Below are 15,919 nucleotides of genomic sequence, written 5' to 3'. Positions count from 1 at the left end.
TATATTTAAGTCTTTGCATGGTTAAAGCTATGTGCAACTAAACATTACAGGCTACTATTAAAACTCCTTCCCATTCTGTTTTTTTTTCCCTCTTGCCATCAGCACACATATTTCCACGAAAAGCAGCCTGCGGCACTCTTTGATTTTGATAGTTCCAGTTGAAAGAGGTTTTTTGTTTGTTTGTTTGTTTATGTTTTATTTTCCCTTTTTCCTATGATATCAAGCCCCAATTTGCCTGCTTGGAACTGCTACCCATTAATGCCTCCTGACACTAATAAAAATTTTATTAAGCCTTTTGCAAAACTGTCCTTCAGGTATTTAAAGAGGGTTATCCTTTTCAATGCCTGTCTCTCCTCTTCTCTAGGTTGACCAGCCCCAGTTGTTTCTGTTAAGCATCGTATGAGATAATCTTTCACTATTCCAATTGCCCTCCTTATAACATCCTCCAACATTTTGATGTCCTTCATAAAATGTGGCACCCAGTTTCCAACTCTTCACGACCCTATGGACTATAACATACCAGACCCTTCTATCCTCCACTGTCTTTCAAAGCCTGTTCAAATTGATGCTCATTGTATCCATGACACTATCTATCCATCTCATTCTTTGCCATACCATTTTCCTTTTGTTTCCATTCTTTCCCAACATCAGGGTCTTGCCCAGTGCCTCCTGTCTTCTCATTTGTGGCCAAAGTATTTAATCTGCAGCTTCAGTATTTGACTTTCCAGTGAATAGTCTGAATTAATTTCTTTAAGTATTGACTGAGTTGATCTTTTTGCTGTCCGGGACTCTCAAAAGTTTTGTCCAGCATTACAATTGACAAGCACCGATTCTGTCATATTCACCTTTCTTATACTTTAACTGTCATAACCATGTGTAGCTACTGAAAAGAAAAAGATAATATTATACGGACCTTTGCCGGGAAGGTGATGTCTCTGCTGTTTCATACGCTGTCCGTATTTGCCAGACTTGTCCTTCCAAGGAGCAAACATCTTTCAATTTTGTGGCTGCAGTCATTGTCTCAGTGATCTTTGGGTGCAAGAATATAAAATCAGATACTGCTTTCATTTCTTCTTCCATTATTTGCCAGGAAGTGATGGCACAAGTGGTCAACATGTCAAGACTTGTTTTTTTAATGTTAAATTTTAAGCCAGTTTTTGCATTCTCCTTTTTCACCTTTATCGGAAAGCTTCTTAATTCTTCTTCATTTTCTGCCACCAGACTGATATTGCCTTCTTAGATGAGATTATTTATATTTCTCTCAGCAACCTTAATACCAGTTTTTGCTTAATCCAGCCTGGCATTTCACATGACGTACTCTAAATAAATAAGGTGATAATATACAGAATTGTTGTACTTCTTTTCCAGTCTTAGACCAATCAGCTGTTCCATCTTTGTTTCTAATTGTTGCTTCTTGACCTGCATTTGCCTTCCTCAGTAGTCAAGTAAGATGATCTGGTACTCCCATCTCTTTGAGGACTTGCCATATTTCACTGTGGTTTACACAGTGAAAAATTTTACTGTAGTAAACAAAGCAGAATTGGATTTCTCCCCCCTGGAACTCCATTGCTTTCTCCAAAATTCAGCAAATGTTGTCAATTTGGTCTCTACTTCCTCTGCCTCTTCAAAAACCAGCCTGTACTTCTGTGCATTCTCACTTGACATATTCTGCAAGCCTAACTCGTAGAATCTTAAGCATAACCTTGATATCATGTGAGATGCATGCAGTTGCTATGTAATTTGAATATTCTCTGGAATTGTCCTTCTTTAGGATTGAGACATAAGGTAATCTTTTCCAATCTAATGGCCACTGTTGATTTTTTTTCCCCTAAATTTGCTGGCGTATTGAGTGCCGCACTTTAACAACATCATCTTTCAGTATTTTAAATAGCTCATCCGGAATTCCATCACCTCCACTAACCTTATTGGCAGCAGTTTTTCCACTTTATTCCACTGTCCAGGATGTTGGCTCTGGATCAATAATCACATCATGGTGGTTATCAGTGATCTTTCTTATATAGTTCTTCTGTATTTTCTTCTGTATCTTCTTAGTCTCTTCTGCTTTTGTTAAGTCCATACCATTTTTGTCTTTTATCATGCCCATTTTTACATGAAACACCCCTTTGATATCTCTAATTTTCTTCATGAGACTTCTATTTATTTGCACTGTTTAAGAAACTTTTCTTAGCTCTCCTTCCTAGTCTCTGGAATTCTGTATTGAGTTGAGTATATTTTTCCATTTCTCCTTTCCCTTTCCTTCTTTCCTCAGCTGTTTCTAAAGCCTTTTAAAAGATGACCATTTAGCTTCCTTGCTCTTTGTTGGGGGATTTTTTTGTTTGTTTTTATTGCTGCCTCCTGGACAGTATTGTGAACCTCTCTATTTACCAGCCTGAATCCCCTAAATCTATTCATCATATCCATTTCACATCACCAGTGATGTTATTTAGGTCACATGTATATGGACTGGTGGTTTCCTTTCTTTCTTCAATTTAAGTCTGAATTTTATAATAAGAAGTTTATAGTCTGAGTCACACTCAGTTCCAGGTCTCATTTTACCTAACTGTATGGAACTTCTACACCTCTGTCTTCAAATATCTGGTGATGTCCATGCATCATCCTTTCACTTAAACACAACCAAATTGCTGGGAAGTTTAGTGAAGTGTATGGTTTGTTGAAATAAGAGTGTTTGCTATGACTAGGGAGCTATCTTGACAAAATCCTGCTTCATTTTGTACTCCAAGGACAAATTTTCCTGTTATTCTGATTCTCCTTTGTTTTCCTACTTTAACATTCAATCCCCTACAATGAGATAATGCCTCAGTACATCTTTTCTCACCCTTTTATTGACTATGAGGGCTACTCCATTTCATCTAAAGGTTTGCTGCTCACAGTAACATATGTAGTGATCATCTGAATTCAATTCACCCTTTCCTGTCCATTGACACCCAACATTGTCCATGTTAAATCTTTCCCTCTCCTATAAATAGATCTTAAATGCCAGGTTTCAGTGCAATGTTGATCTTTGCATCATTGGAGTTTCCTCTTGTTACTAGACACATCCACAGGTGAGCTTCCATTCAGTTTTGGCCCACCCACTTCATTCTTTATGTAGTTGTCCTCCACTATTCCCCAGTAATATATTGGATACCTGACCTGAGACACAACTTGACACCATCATCTGGTGTGAGATGTTTTACCATTTTAGTACTGTCCACAGGGTTTTCTTGGCAAAGATGCTGGATACTGGTTTGTGATTTTCTTCTCCAGAGAATCACCTTTTGTCACAACACACTATGACCTGTCCATCTTTGATACCCCTGAGCTAGCATGACAGGGCATCATCATGCAGGACGGGGTGATACTCAGACCAGTATATAACTCCTGAGATGTGATTTGAACGTGGGAGAGGGGACAGAAGGACTGATAATGCAGTACAGGAGACAGAGGACTGGGTTTAGAGTCAAAGGCCCTGACTTTGAATTCCAGTTGTGTTTAATAGAGGCAGCTAAGTATCAGAGAGGATAAAGTTCTGGGCCTCAAGTTAAGAAAATTTAGGTTAAAAGCTGACCCCAAACACTTCTTAGCTGTTTTGCCAATTAACAAATAATTTAACCTTTGTTTACCTCAGCTTTGTTATCTGTTAAATTGAAATCTTAATATCTACTTTATAAAGCTGTGAGGAGCAAAACACATAATATTTAAAAGCTCTTAGCATAGTGCCTAGCACATAGTAGGCACTTCAGTAATTTGCAAAATGCTTCTATGACCTTGAACAAGTCATTTCAACTTTCTTGGCCTCAGGTTTTCTTCTGAAAAAATGAGGGGGTTGGAGAAAATGGTTTTAGAGGACCCTTCCCTGTTACAGCATCATAGGAGACGATTATCTTCTCCAATATTATACTTCTGTTAGTGAAGTCAATGGCCTTATTAGTCTTTTTTAAAAACTTTTTACCTATTTTGTCACAATAACTCCTTTTGAGCATAGAGTTCACTAAACTTCCCAGTAATTTGACTATGTTTAAATGAATGGATGGTGTCAAGCCACCCCCATCTTGAGTTAGTTGCATTGATCTTTTTTTTTTAATCTAAGTAAGGCTTTACGTTTATTTTTCTTTATTCTTTTTCCTACTCCTTGTGGCCCTAAGCCAGACTGACTCCTGCTGGATCCTTTGGCAGAAGCCAAAGATTACATGGGAAGAAACAAGGGGCTCCAATGCCTCTAGTTTTCATTCTTCTCATCCCAGAAAATCTTTCTGTAAAGACCATTGAAAGTGAAAACTTCTGACACAGTGAACATATCATGGACTGCTTTTTCATCTTCATGGAACTTCCATTGCAGGATGATTATTTAAAATGTACAAAGGAAATGCATAATCCTATCACATCATTCCTAAAATGCTATATACTCTCTTGAATTCTCCTATGCCCCAACAGAATAAGGCAATATAATTTTTAAAAGATTATTTTAAAATGTTATTTCCATTATTTTAGGTTGTTAAAAATTCATAAAAATGCTAGTATCCCTAATCTTCTTCATTGTCCAGAGAATTAGGTATGAAAAGACCACTCACCCACCCTAGAGTATCCAAAGAGTGCCAGATTTCTGAAATAAGCATATGGTAGAAAAGACCCTGGCTCTGAATAGTAAAGATTTGATTTCACAATTGTTACCTGTATTACCTTGGGCAGGTCTCTTCTGTTCTCTAGTCCTTAGTAACTGCATGTGGAAATGAGGGGACTGGACTTCATGGTGTCCTTCTAAATTTACTTCCATGTTTGAAACCTATGTGCAATAGGGCTAAGGATTTGCAATCTTCTGTTAAATAAGTAGGAAATGTACCATTAACCCCAGTGAAATCAAAGGTCACTGGATATTTTTTGTTTGTTTAGAATGAAACTTGTTATTTGTGAGTTTGCTTTTCTTTTTTCATTTGGCTGATTAGTAGAAATGATAGATGGAGACAGAATCTCATTGTGACTGGTGAAAAATATCATTTTCTTGCATAATTATAATGTGGCCAACTGGTTAAATTTTACACATTGCATCCGATTAACAGAAAAGCAATGGAAAATCAAGCCTTTCTCATTTTATTTACTCATTTTTGGGGGTTCAAACTTAGTGGTTGCTTCATTGTATGAAGACACAAGGGAAACTCCCTTATGTCAGTGAAGGTTGGCACCTGCCCTGCTACATATTGTCATGAAGTGTTATTCACACTCTTAAACTCAGAGTTTAAGTGACTTGCTCAGGATCACTCTAATATATATGAATCCAAGAAAGAAACATCTCTTTCAGATTCTGAGGGAAGTTCCATATGTACTTCCCCTCAAGCCTTTGTTCTAACTGTCTCAAATAATCCCCATTAAAGCATCCTGATTATTTACCTCAAACATTTTTCTCACTACTCCTATTTCCTCTTGATTTCTGCAATGTGAACATTTCTAACATGGGTATGATCCCATTCAATGTCCTGGTCTCACTGAGCAGAATTCTTGTCTGTACATTCTCAGCAGAAGATCCCTAAAAAGTTAGAGGATTGACTCTATTTATTGCAAAAATTGTTTCCTTTTAAAATTTAAAAATATTGATTGGCATCTTCTGTTTTTACACTTCTTTTTCAGACCGGATCCCTTCTCCCTAACTTTTGAGAGAGCACTTTTTTAAATAAAGGATAAAAAGAGGAGGAAAATTAATTCAGCAAAATTACCCAATGCTATTTGTAGTTATTGGGAGTCTTCCTAATAGGAGAGGAAGTTATACAACAACAAATAATGTAAAATTATTGCCATGAAATTATGATAAGTAGATTTGACCTCAAAGAAGAGACACTAAATGCTAAAAGTATTATGCTTCTCCCTCTTTCCATGACCAGCCCATCTCTTTTACAAATGTTATATAAATTTGATGTTATATTTATTGAATTTCTTACATGATAGTCAGTTTATATAATGTGCTATGGAGTATTTACACACAATACACACACATATATATATATGTATGCATGCATGTACATGTGGATGAATGTTTGTGATAATGGAATAACTCAATATGACAAGCATGTGATGGCTTATAACAATGTGCATTCTTCATCCACTAAGTTTTACCTATACAGATAGTTAACAAACTATGAAACTCACCAAAATCTTGTCATGTAGGATCAAACCCATTCAGTAAAATGGCTTCTATAAACAGGAGCAGCCACCACCTATAGAGAGTCCTTCCATTTAAACTCTGTGCTGGATATCTATGAATGCCTTTGGCAAAGCACATAGCTTTGTATGTAAATATGTAAATATTACATATAGGTGTATATTTAAATCCCATGCCATAAATTCTGCTTTGGATGACTTTATCTGAAATACTTTATCTGTCATAATAAAAAGACAGGAAAACCCTGAGCAAAAGTAAAGGAGACATCTTCTGCATACTCTTCATAATTCATGCGACCATCTAGTTTTCCAATTATTTTCTCAACTTGACTTTCGAATAATTTTCTCTCTAAGAGTTTTAGCGTCCATGACAGAAGATACCATATTGGATGCTTAAAGCAATAGCTGACTATCTTTGTTTAACTGTTCCAATGTCATCTTTAGCCTCTTTTTTATATGAATGTTCAGTTTAGTTACTGCTTTGGTATGTGGGAGAAGATCCCAAGTGTTGAGCTGAAAAATTAAAAGGGACTCACCATTATTATTTTAGGCTCTAGAATGGCCTTTTCTTATTGAATGCTGGTAATAGAGATTTTTCAGGGTTGGAAATAAAACATAAAGTAAAGATTTAATATTTTAGAATGACAGATTACAAATTGCATATCTCCTGCTTCATACTGAGTCCAACACTTCTCTGTCAGGAGATAATGAGCATATTCCATCATTGGTCCTCTGAAATCATGGTCAGTCATCACACTGATCAGCATTCTTATGCCTTCATCATTGCTCCTTTTTTACAATGTTCTCTTGGTTTTGCTCATCTCACACTACATCAGTAGAATACAATTTAAAAGAAAACAACATACATGACAGAGTAGATATAGTGGGGAATTTAGGAGTTTGGGGATGTGATCCTAGGCAAGGCTTCTAATTTCTCTTTGCTATTAATCAGTTTAAGACTCTGTGTTTTAAAGGAGATATCTATCTGTCTTAGAAAGAAGGATTTTCCTAGATAGCAGAGTAAAAGAAGGGATTTTCCTGAGCTCTCCCCTGCAAACCTTCAAATACCTCTAAAAATGGCTCTAAACCAATTCTAGAGTAACAGATTCCACAAAAAGATGGAGCAAAACAAATCCACAGTCCAAGACAACTTGGAAGGATGGTAGGAAAGATCTGTCGCACCAGGGTGAGAGCAGAGTGCAGTCCAGTGCAGGCCTTGCCATCACATCTGGATCCAGCAAACCTGGAACCGACATCTGGGTGAATTGCATCACTGATAGTAATGGTAGTTTCCAGACCACTCAGCCCACAGACTCCAAAGACAACTTCAAAGGTCAGCAGGAAGGAACTGTCACACCTGGGTGAAAGTAGAGCACAGTCCAACATAAGCCAATATAGCTCTAGCCTCAGGAAAGCAGGAGCAGGCCTTGGGAGTGACAGAAACATCCCATAGGTGGTAAGGGGGTCAAACAACTGGTCAGAAATTTTTTTTAATTTATTTATTCATTTTTAGTTTTCAACATTCATTTACACAAGATTTTGAGTACCAAATTTTCTCCCATTCTCTCTGCTCCCCTACCCCAAGACACTGTGTATTCTGATTACCCTTTCCCCAGTTCTACCCTCCTTTCTCTCATATTCCTCCCTTTCCTTATGCCAATCTCCTCTATTTTCTTGTAGGGCAAGAAAGATTTCTATACACAATTATCTGTATATCTTATTTCCCGGTTGCATGTGAAAACAATTTTTAACACTTGTTTTTAAAACTTTGAGTTGCAAATTCTCTCCCTTCCTCCCTCCCCACCCATTCTCACTGAGAAAGCAAGCCATTCAATATAGGTTATACATATGTAGTTATGAAAAAGACCTCCGTAAAAGTCATGTTGTGAAAGACTAACTGTATGTCCCTCCATCTGATCCTGCCCCCCATTTCTTCTATTCTCTCTTTTGGCTCTGTCTCTCCCCAAAAATATTTACTTTTAACTCCCCCCTCTCTACCTATTTTCCCTCCCTTTTATCATCCCCTGCACCCCACTTATCCCCTCCTCCCCTGCTTTCCTGTAGTGTAAGATAGATTTACCAAATTGAGTGTGCATGTTATTCCCTCCTGAAGCCAAATGTGATGAGAGCAAGCTTCACTTTTTCCCTCTCACCTCCCGCCCTTTCCTCTCCATTGAAAAAGCTTTTTCTTGCCTCTTTTATGAGATAACCTGCCCCATTTCATTTCTCCCTTTCTCCTCCCAATATATTCCTCTCTCACCCCTTAATCTTATTTTTTTTAGATATCATTCCTTCCTATTCAACTCACCCTGTGCCCTCTCTCTCCCTCAGATTGCCCAAATACTGAGAAAACTCTCAAGAGTACAAATATTAACTTTCCATGGAGGAACATAAACAGTTCAACTTTAGAACGCCCCTCATGATTTCTCTTTCCTGTTCACCTTTTCATGCTTCTCTTGATTCTTGTGTTTGAAAGTCACATTTTCTATTCTGCTCTGGTTTTTTCATCAAGAATGCTTGAAAGTCCTCTATTTCATTGAATGACAATTTTTTCCCTGAAATATTGTACTCAGTTTTGCTGGGCAGGTGATTTTTGGTTTTGATCATAGCTCCTTTGACTTCTGGAATATCATATTCCAAGACCTTTGATTCCTTAATGTAGAAGCTGCTAGATCTTGTGTTGTCCTGATCACATTTCCACAATATTCAAATTGTTTCCTTCTGGATGCTTGCAATATTTTCTCCTTGACCTGGGAACTCTGGAATTTGGCTACCATATTCCAAGGAGTTTTTATTTTGGGATCTCTTTCAGGAAGTGATCATTGGATTCTTTCAATATTTATTTTACCCTCCAGTTCTAGAATATCAGGGCAGTTTTCTTTCATAATTTCTTTAAAGATGATGTCTAGGTTCTTTTTTTTTTGATCATGGCTTTCAGGTAGTCCCATAATTTTTAAATTGTTTCTCCTGGATCTATTTTCCAATTCAGTTGTTTTTTCAGTGAGATATTTCACACTGTCTGCTATTTTTTTCATTATTTTGGTTTTGTTTTATAATTTTATTGTAATATATTTTATTATAATAATTTTATAATTACTTGACTTTTCATCAAACAGCTTCCATATGCTCCATTCTAATCTTTAAGGAATTATTTTCTTCAGTGAGATTTTTGATCTCTTTTTCCATCTGACTGATTATGCTTTTTAGGGCATTCTTCTCCTCATTGGCTTTTTGGATCTTTTTTGCCATTTGAGTTAGTCTATTTTTAAAGTGTCATTTTCTTCAGCATTTTTTGGGTCTTCTTTAGCAAACAGTTGACTCATTTTTCATGACGTTCTCGCATCACTCTCAGGGGTGTTTTTTTTTAGCACTGAAGCAGGATTCCCTTGCTTCACCCATACTTAGATCCAGGTCACAGTCATGGTCATCAGTTCCAGGGTGAGTAGGTGTACTAGCCCATTAGAGCTTGCAGCCACAGTGGAGGGTTGACCCTCATCACAGTGTGAAGGCACAAAAGACTGCTTGTGGTAGCTCACAGAATAGAGCACCTCTCTTTAGATCATACTACCTTGGAAAAATTGAAAACTTACAGGTCCCTGTAAACATCTCTAAAAATAGCTGCACAAAACCTGTGAAGTTTGTGACATTGTGTCATGCACACTGAAATCACAGCTCTATTTTAATAAGCAGTTAGAAGTCTAGTAATAGACTGGTAAAATGAGCAAAGAAAGAAAACACAACTCTGACTATAGACATTTACTATGGTGGTAAGGAAGAGCAAAACACAAATCCAGAAGAAGACAACAAAATCAAAGCTCCCACATTCAAAGCCTCCAAGAAGAATGAAAGAACTCAAAAAGGATTTTGAAAATAAACTAAGAAAGGTAGAGGAAAAATTTGGAAGAGAAGTGAGAGTGATGCAAGGAAAACATGGAAAATGTGTTAATAGTTTGCTAAAGAAGAAAATAAAATCTTAAAAAATAGACTAAACCAAATAGCAAAAGAAGACCAAGAAGCCAATGAGAAAGATGCCTTAAAAGGAGAATTGGCAAAATGGAAAAGAAAATATGAAAGCTCATGGAAGAAAATCATTCCTTAAAAATTACAATAGAGCTAGTGGAAGCTAATGACTTTATGGGAAATCAAGAAACAATAAAACAGAACAAAAAGAATGAAACAAAATGAAAGAGAATATGAAATAGCTCAACTGATCTGTAAAATAGATCCAGGAGAGATAATTTAAAAATTATCTTGCACATATAGGTTTTTTTCCCTTTTAAAATCTCTTTTAGTAGCAGATTTTAATAGATTTAGCAGTGGTATTTGTTAAGTGAAAGGATCTGCATGATTTTACAGCCCTTTAAACATGATTTCAAATTGCTCTATACAATGGTTGGATCAATTCACAATTCCACCAACCCATCCCCAGAGAAAGATATACTTGATAGCCACAATCAGAATAAGAACCTAAACATTATCTTTCAAGTAATGATCAAAGAAAACTTCCCCTAATATTCAAGAACCAGACAGTAAAACAGAAATGGAAAGAATCTATCAATCATGTCCTGAAAGAGATCTCAAAACAAAAACTACCTCAAATATTATAGTCAAATTCCAGATTTCCCAGCTCAAGGAGAAAATATTGGAAGCAGCCAGAAGGAAAAAAAAAAGTTCAAGTATGGTGGAGCCAATAAGAATAACACAAGATTTAATAGCTTCTACATTTAGAGAATCAGAGGGCTTGGAGTATAATATTCTAGTGGGCAAGGAGCTAAGGTTACAACCAAGAGATACCTACCCAGCAAAACTGAACATAATATTTCAGGGGGAGATGAGTGTTCAATGAGATTGAGGACATTCAAGCACTCTTGATGAAAAGAGCAGAACTGAATAGAAAATTTCACTTTTAAATACAAGACTTAAGATAAGCATAAAAAGATAAACAGGAAAGAGAAGTAATAAAGGACTTGATAAGGCTAAACTGTTTACCTTCCTACATGGGAAGATCATATTTGTAGCTCATAAGTACGTTCTCATTATTAGGGTAGTTAGAAGCAGTATATATACATAGAAGGTCCAAGGGTGAGTTGAATATGAAAGGATGATATCTAAAAAATATAAAACAAAATAGTGAGAAAGGAATGTACTGGGAGAAAGAGAAAGGGAGAGTTAGAATGGGATAAATTACTTCACAAAAAAAATGCAAAATAAAGCTTTTACAGTGGATGGAAAGAGAAAGGAGGTGAGAAGGACTGAGTAAACTTTACTCTCCAAAATTGGCTCAGAAAAAGAACCATGTACACATTCATCTGGGTATAGAAATCTATCTTATCCTACAGGAAAATAGGAAGGGAAGGAGATAAGAGGAGGGAGGTGATAGAAGGGAGGGCATTTGAGGGAGGGAGAGTCAGAAGCAAACACTTTTGAAGAGGGACAGGGTGAAGGAGAGAGAGAATAGAATAAATAGGGACATAGGATGGAGAGAAATACAATTAGCAAAAGTTACTGTGAACAAAAATTGAAGCAAGTTTCTCTCAAAAAGGCATCATTTATCAACCATATAGAGAACTGAGTCAAATTTATAAAAATAAAAGGCAGTCCCCAATTAAATCAAAAGATACAACCAGTTTTCAAGTGAAGCAATCAAAGCTATCTATAGTCATATTAAAAATTACTCCAGCTCAATGAAATACTTATTTCATTGGAGAAATGCAAATTAATACAGTTCTGAAGTACTACCTCATACCTATAAAATTAGCTAAGAGGGCAGAAAAGTTAAAAGACAAATGTTGGAAGGGATGTGGGGAAAAAATGAGACATTAATGCACTATTGGTGAAATTGTGAATTGATCCAACCATTGTATAGAGCAATTTGAAATTATGTTTAAAGGGCTGTAAAACCATGCAGATCCTTTCACTTAACAAATACCACTGCTAAATCTATTAAAATCTGCTACTAAAAGAGATTTTAAAAAGGGAAAAGACCCATATGTGCAAAAATATTATAACAGCTCATTTCTGGGGGCAAAGAATTAGAAATTGAGGGGATGCCCATCCATGGGGGAATGACTAAACAAGTTTTGGTATGTGATTAAGATGGAATACTACTACTACTACTACTACTACTATTATTATTATTATGGAATACTAAGTACTACAAGAAATGATGATTAGGACATTCTCAGAGAGACCTGGAAAGAACTGCATGAACTGATGCAAAGTGAAATGTAATGTGTAAAAAATGACAACATTATTATAAGACAGTCACCAGTGGATGACTTAGCTATTATCAATAAAATAATCCAAGACAACTCTGAAGGACTTATGAGGAAAAATGCAACCCATCCCCAGAGAAAGAACCAATGGTGCCTGAATACATATTATACAGATTGAAGCACATCTTCTTTTTAAACTTTCATCATTTTTCTTGAGTTTTTTTTGTCCATGTTTTCTTTCACATCATGCCTATTATGAATATGTTTTATGTGACTACATATGTATAACCTGTATCAAACTTCTTGCCTTCTTAATGAAGGGTAGGATGGAGAGTGAGGGAGAAAATTTGGAGTTCAAAGTTTTAAAAATTAGTTTTAAAATTGTTTTTACCTCTAGCTGGAGAAAAAATATTTTTTAAAAAGAAAATTAAGGAGAAAATATTAATGATGCTTATTAAACATTTAACAAATTATTTTCCATGGCAGAAGATCCTTATATCATTGAAATCAAGACTCTGGATCAAACATGACAAAAAAGAAGGTAGTGATAAGAAAGATGAGAGTCATTTACAAATACATCATCCTAGATATTTACAAACTTTCCTCCAAACTCCTCTATGGAAGGAGGTATCACATAGTGATTTGGTTTGCCCCAGATCTATGGTTTCATTTGTAAGGGGAACCCCTACTAAGGCATTTCCCTGGACCAGTGATGATAGATAACTTCTCTGAAGCTTATAGTCCCTGAAAATTGCCTGGGGCACCAACACTTTGAATGCTTGACAAGGGTCATAATTAAATATGTGTCAGAGCCATGCTTTGGACTATCTCTTTTGGGCTCCAATGTTGGCTCTCCATAGACTGCAACCTGATGATTGCCTGAGTCTCAGAGAACTTAAATGACTTCTCTTCAACACCCAGAGAGTGATGGTCAGAATCAAGTTTCCAACTCAGTTCAAACTGAAGGTCCAGTTGCCTTTCCTGCCTCCCGCTGTTTCTCACCTTAACAATATAGCATCTCATTTGAAACTATGAAAGGGAATGATATTCAACTGAATTAATCTGTAAATACATGAGTAAATTCATAGTTACAAGTTCCTTACACACAATAGGTGTTCACAAACATGGATGGAATGAGCATGGAGAGCTAGCTAATCCCATCCATGTAAAGAATAATATGTAATTCAGGACAATGAATAACATGGGGCTGGTTTACGTCTGTCATCAAGAAAATATATTGCTTATTCAAGGTTTGATACTGTCATTTTTCCAACACTGTAGTCATGTTTTCATAGACGATGATGTCCATCTAGCATCCAATGAAATAACAATTTACAGAGTTCCTTGACAAAGTCCTTGACTAATACGAAAATAAAGACTCATGTGCCTTCAGGGGAGACTCATAGGATGGTACATATTGCACAGCCTTCATGTCCATGTGGTGCTAAAGTTGGTCATATCATCTCTTTTGGATCCTCATATTATTTTTTCCTATGTCCATAGCCCAAAGACTGAAGCAGACCCTGGAACCCTGTGATACGGAATATCCAGCCTTCGTCTCAGAGCGCACCATCAAGGAGACTACAGGCAACATTGTGTGTGAAGACTGTTCTAAGTAAGCCCTCCTTTAAACAATCAAGGGAATTATTGGCATGCATCACATCCTCACAAAAGGTTCTAGATGGAATTGTCCACTCTGTCCACCATCTGGTTTGGGGAAGTATATAAACTAGACCTGGGGGAGGCATTTTGTTGCGGTAATCACTTAAAATTTTGATGACATAAAAAACAAACCTGTTATATGCTGTGATGTATGAAGACATCACTCAAACAGCCTGAGGGTTTTAGGTGCAAAGGGGGCTGATGGGGAGAGTGAAGAATTCTCCAATAACATGGGCATTTCCAGATTTTTCAGCTGTCAGTCAGGATTTGGAGAAAAGAGTCTTATTCTGAAGTCCATGAATTAAAAAAAAAGTTCCTCTCTAATCCTCTATATTTTATTTTATGGATTTAAAAACAGTATTCTGAGGGGTCCATAGACATCACCAAACTGCTGTCAAAATATTAATGGTAAAGATGTTCAAGAAGCCCTGATTTAGAAGAGAGTGATTTATGGTTAAGGCACAGATGGGGCCAGTAATCAAAAGCAAAATGTGAGTCAGATATACATACCTTCAGAATCTGGACTAGCTTTTCTTTTTGTGGTTTTATTCCCAGGGCCCAGCAGAAATCCTATTGCCTTGTGACCCAGGAGTAGGTTGGAGGGATAGGGGGATGAGGGGAAGGTGGACTGAACCTGTGCTTTCCTTACTCCAGAAGACTACCAATATGGCAAACCCCTCACTGATGCAGACTCTCTCCTTGTCTGTAATTGATCATCTTTGAAGGCAGCCCAGGGCACAGAAAGGAGACCTGATTTGCCCATGTTCACACACCTAGTAAGAATCAGAAGCAGGGCTTGTTCTGCATTCTTTCTGGCTCCAACTCTGGCTTACTGGCCATTATGTTCCCTGCCTCTCACCTCTCACAGAATAGCAACTTGATGAAAGTTTGTTCAATTTAGTTGCAATAGAGAGAATGATGAATATGGAGTCAAGTGTCCTGGGTTCAGATTCTGGATCTACAATTTACCAGCTGTGTGACATCGGTTAATCACTGAATCACTCTGGGCTTTAGTTTGTTCATCTGTAAAGTATGCATATTGGACAACATAAGTCCTAACACGCCTTTAGACTCTGGAGGTCACTAGTAACACCACAGTGCATAGAGCATTGAACTTGGAAGGAGGACCTGACTTCAAATTTTTCCTCAAAATGTGCTAGCTGTGTGTCCCAAGCTCTCTGAGACTCAGTTTTCTCTTCTGTATGAGATACTAATTGTCCTTACCTCTTACAGTCATCATGAAAATTACATGAGATAATACCTACATATAATACAAGCAACATAGTACGTAACATAATTTATACTGTAAGTAATAAATTATATTACATCAATATAATACATGTCAGTGATGATAATGATGATTTTCTTTAATAATTATAATATATTTGTAAAGTAATTCAGGGTTTGAAAAGTGCTTTTATATAAATAATTTTGAAGCTAACTTTTCTGAATTGAATTTAATCCCAGTCTAATTGAATAGTAGGAAAGCTTTTATCATTTTATCATGTAAGCATATTATGTGTTTTAAAAGCTTATGTGCCCTCTTAAAAAATCTTTTACAAATGTGACTTGGCTCAATAGTAAGCTGAGATGATTTCTATCACCTTGCTTCTACAGAATACATAGTAGAGGAAGATGGAAAGAAAGAGTCAGCCATCAGGGGCTCCTTAGGTAACTCTGTGTCTTGTGATTCCTGGTCTCCTTGACACTGTGAGTTTCTGAGATAGAATTAATTCTCCTCCTACTTGACTGGTGATTGAAAAGCTGAGCCCATTAATAAAGGACAGTTTCATCCTAGGCCAAGTAGCAATTCTGATTTCTAAACCAATTTGATCAAACAAACATGTACTGAGTGTTGGTTAGCTAAAATCCAGCTTCTGCTCACTTACTGA

At 36.6% G+C, this 15,919-nt stretch overlaps 1 protein-coding gene across 2 annotated transcripts in view; it reads left to right on the top strand.

Annotated features, from left to right (window-relative positions):
• The window catches only part of CACNA2D3 (calcium voltage-gated channel auxiliary subunit alpha2delta 3), a 1,103,218-nt gene that overhangs the window by 1,039,009 nt on the left and 48,290 nt on the right, over nt 1–15,919 (top strand). For both annotated transcript variants that reach the window (XM_072599035.1, XM_072599036.1), the window contains exon 34: nt 13,869–13,980. In XM_072599035.1, the coding sequence (XP_072455136.1) occupies nt 13,869–13,980 (112 nt within the window). The remainder of the gene's footprint in view (nt 1–13,868; nt 13,981–15,919) is intronic.

Source organism: Notamacropus eugenii, chromosome 3 (assembly GCF_028372415.1).
Source record: "Notamacropus eugenii isolate mMacEug1 chromosome 3, mMacEug1.pri_v2, whole genome shotgun sequence".
NCBI lineage: Eukaryota > Metazoa > Chordata > Mammalia > Diprotodontia > Macropodidae > Notamacropus > Notamacropus eugenii.
Note: the sequence above shows the minus strand (reverse complement) of the source record. Positions and strands in the feature narration are given on the sequence as shown.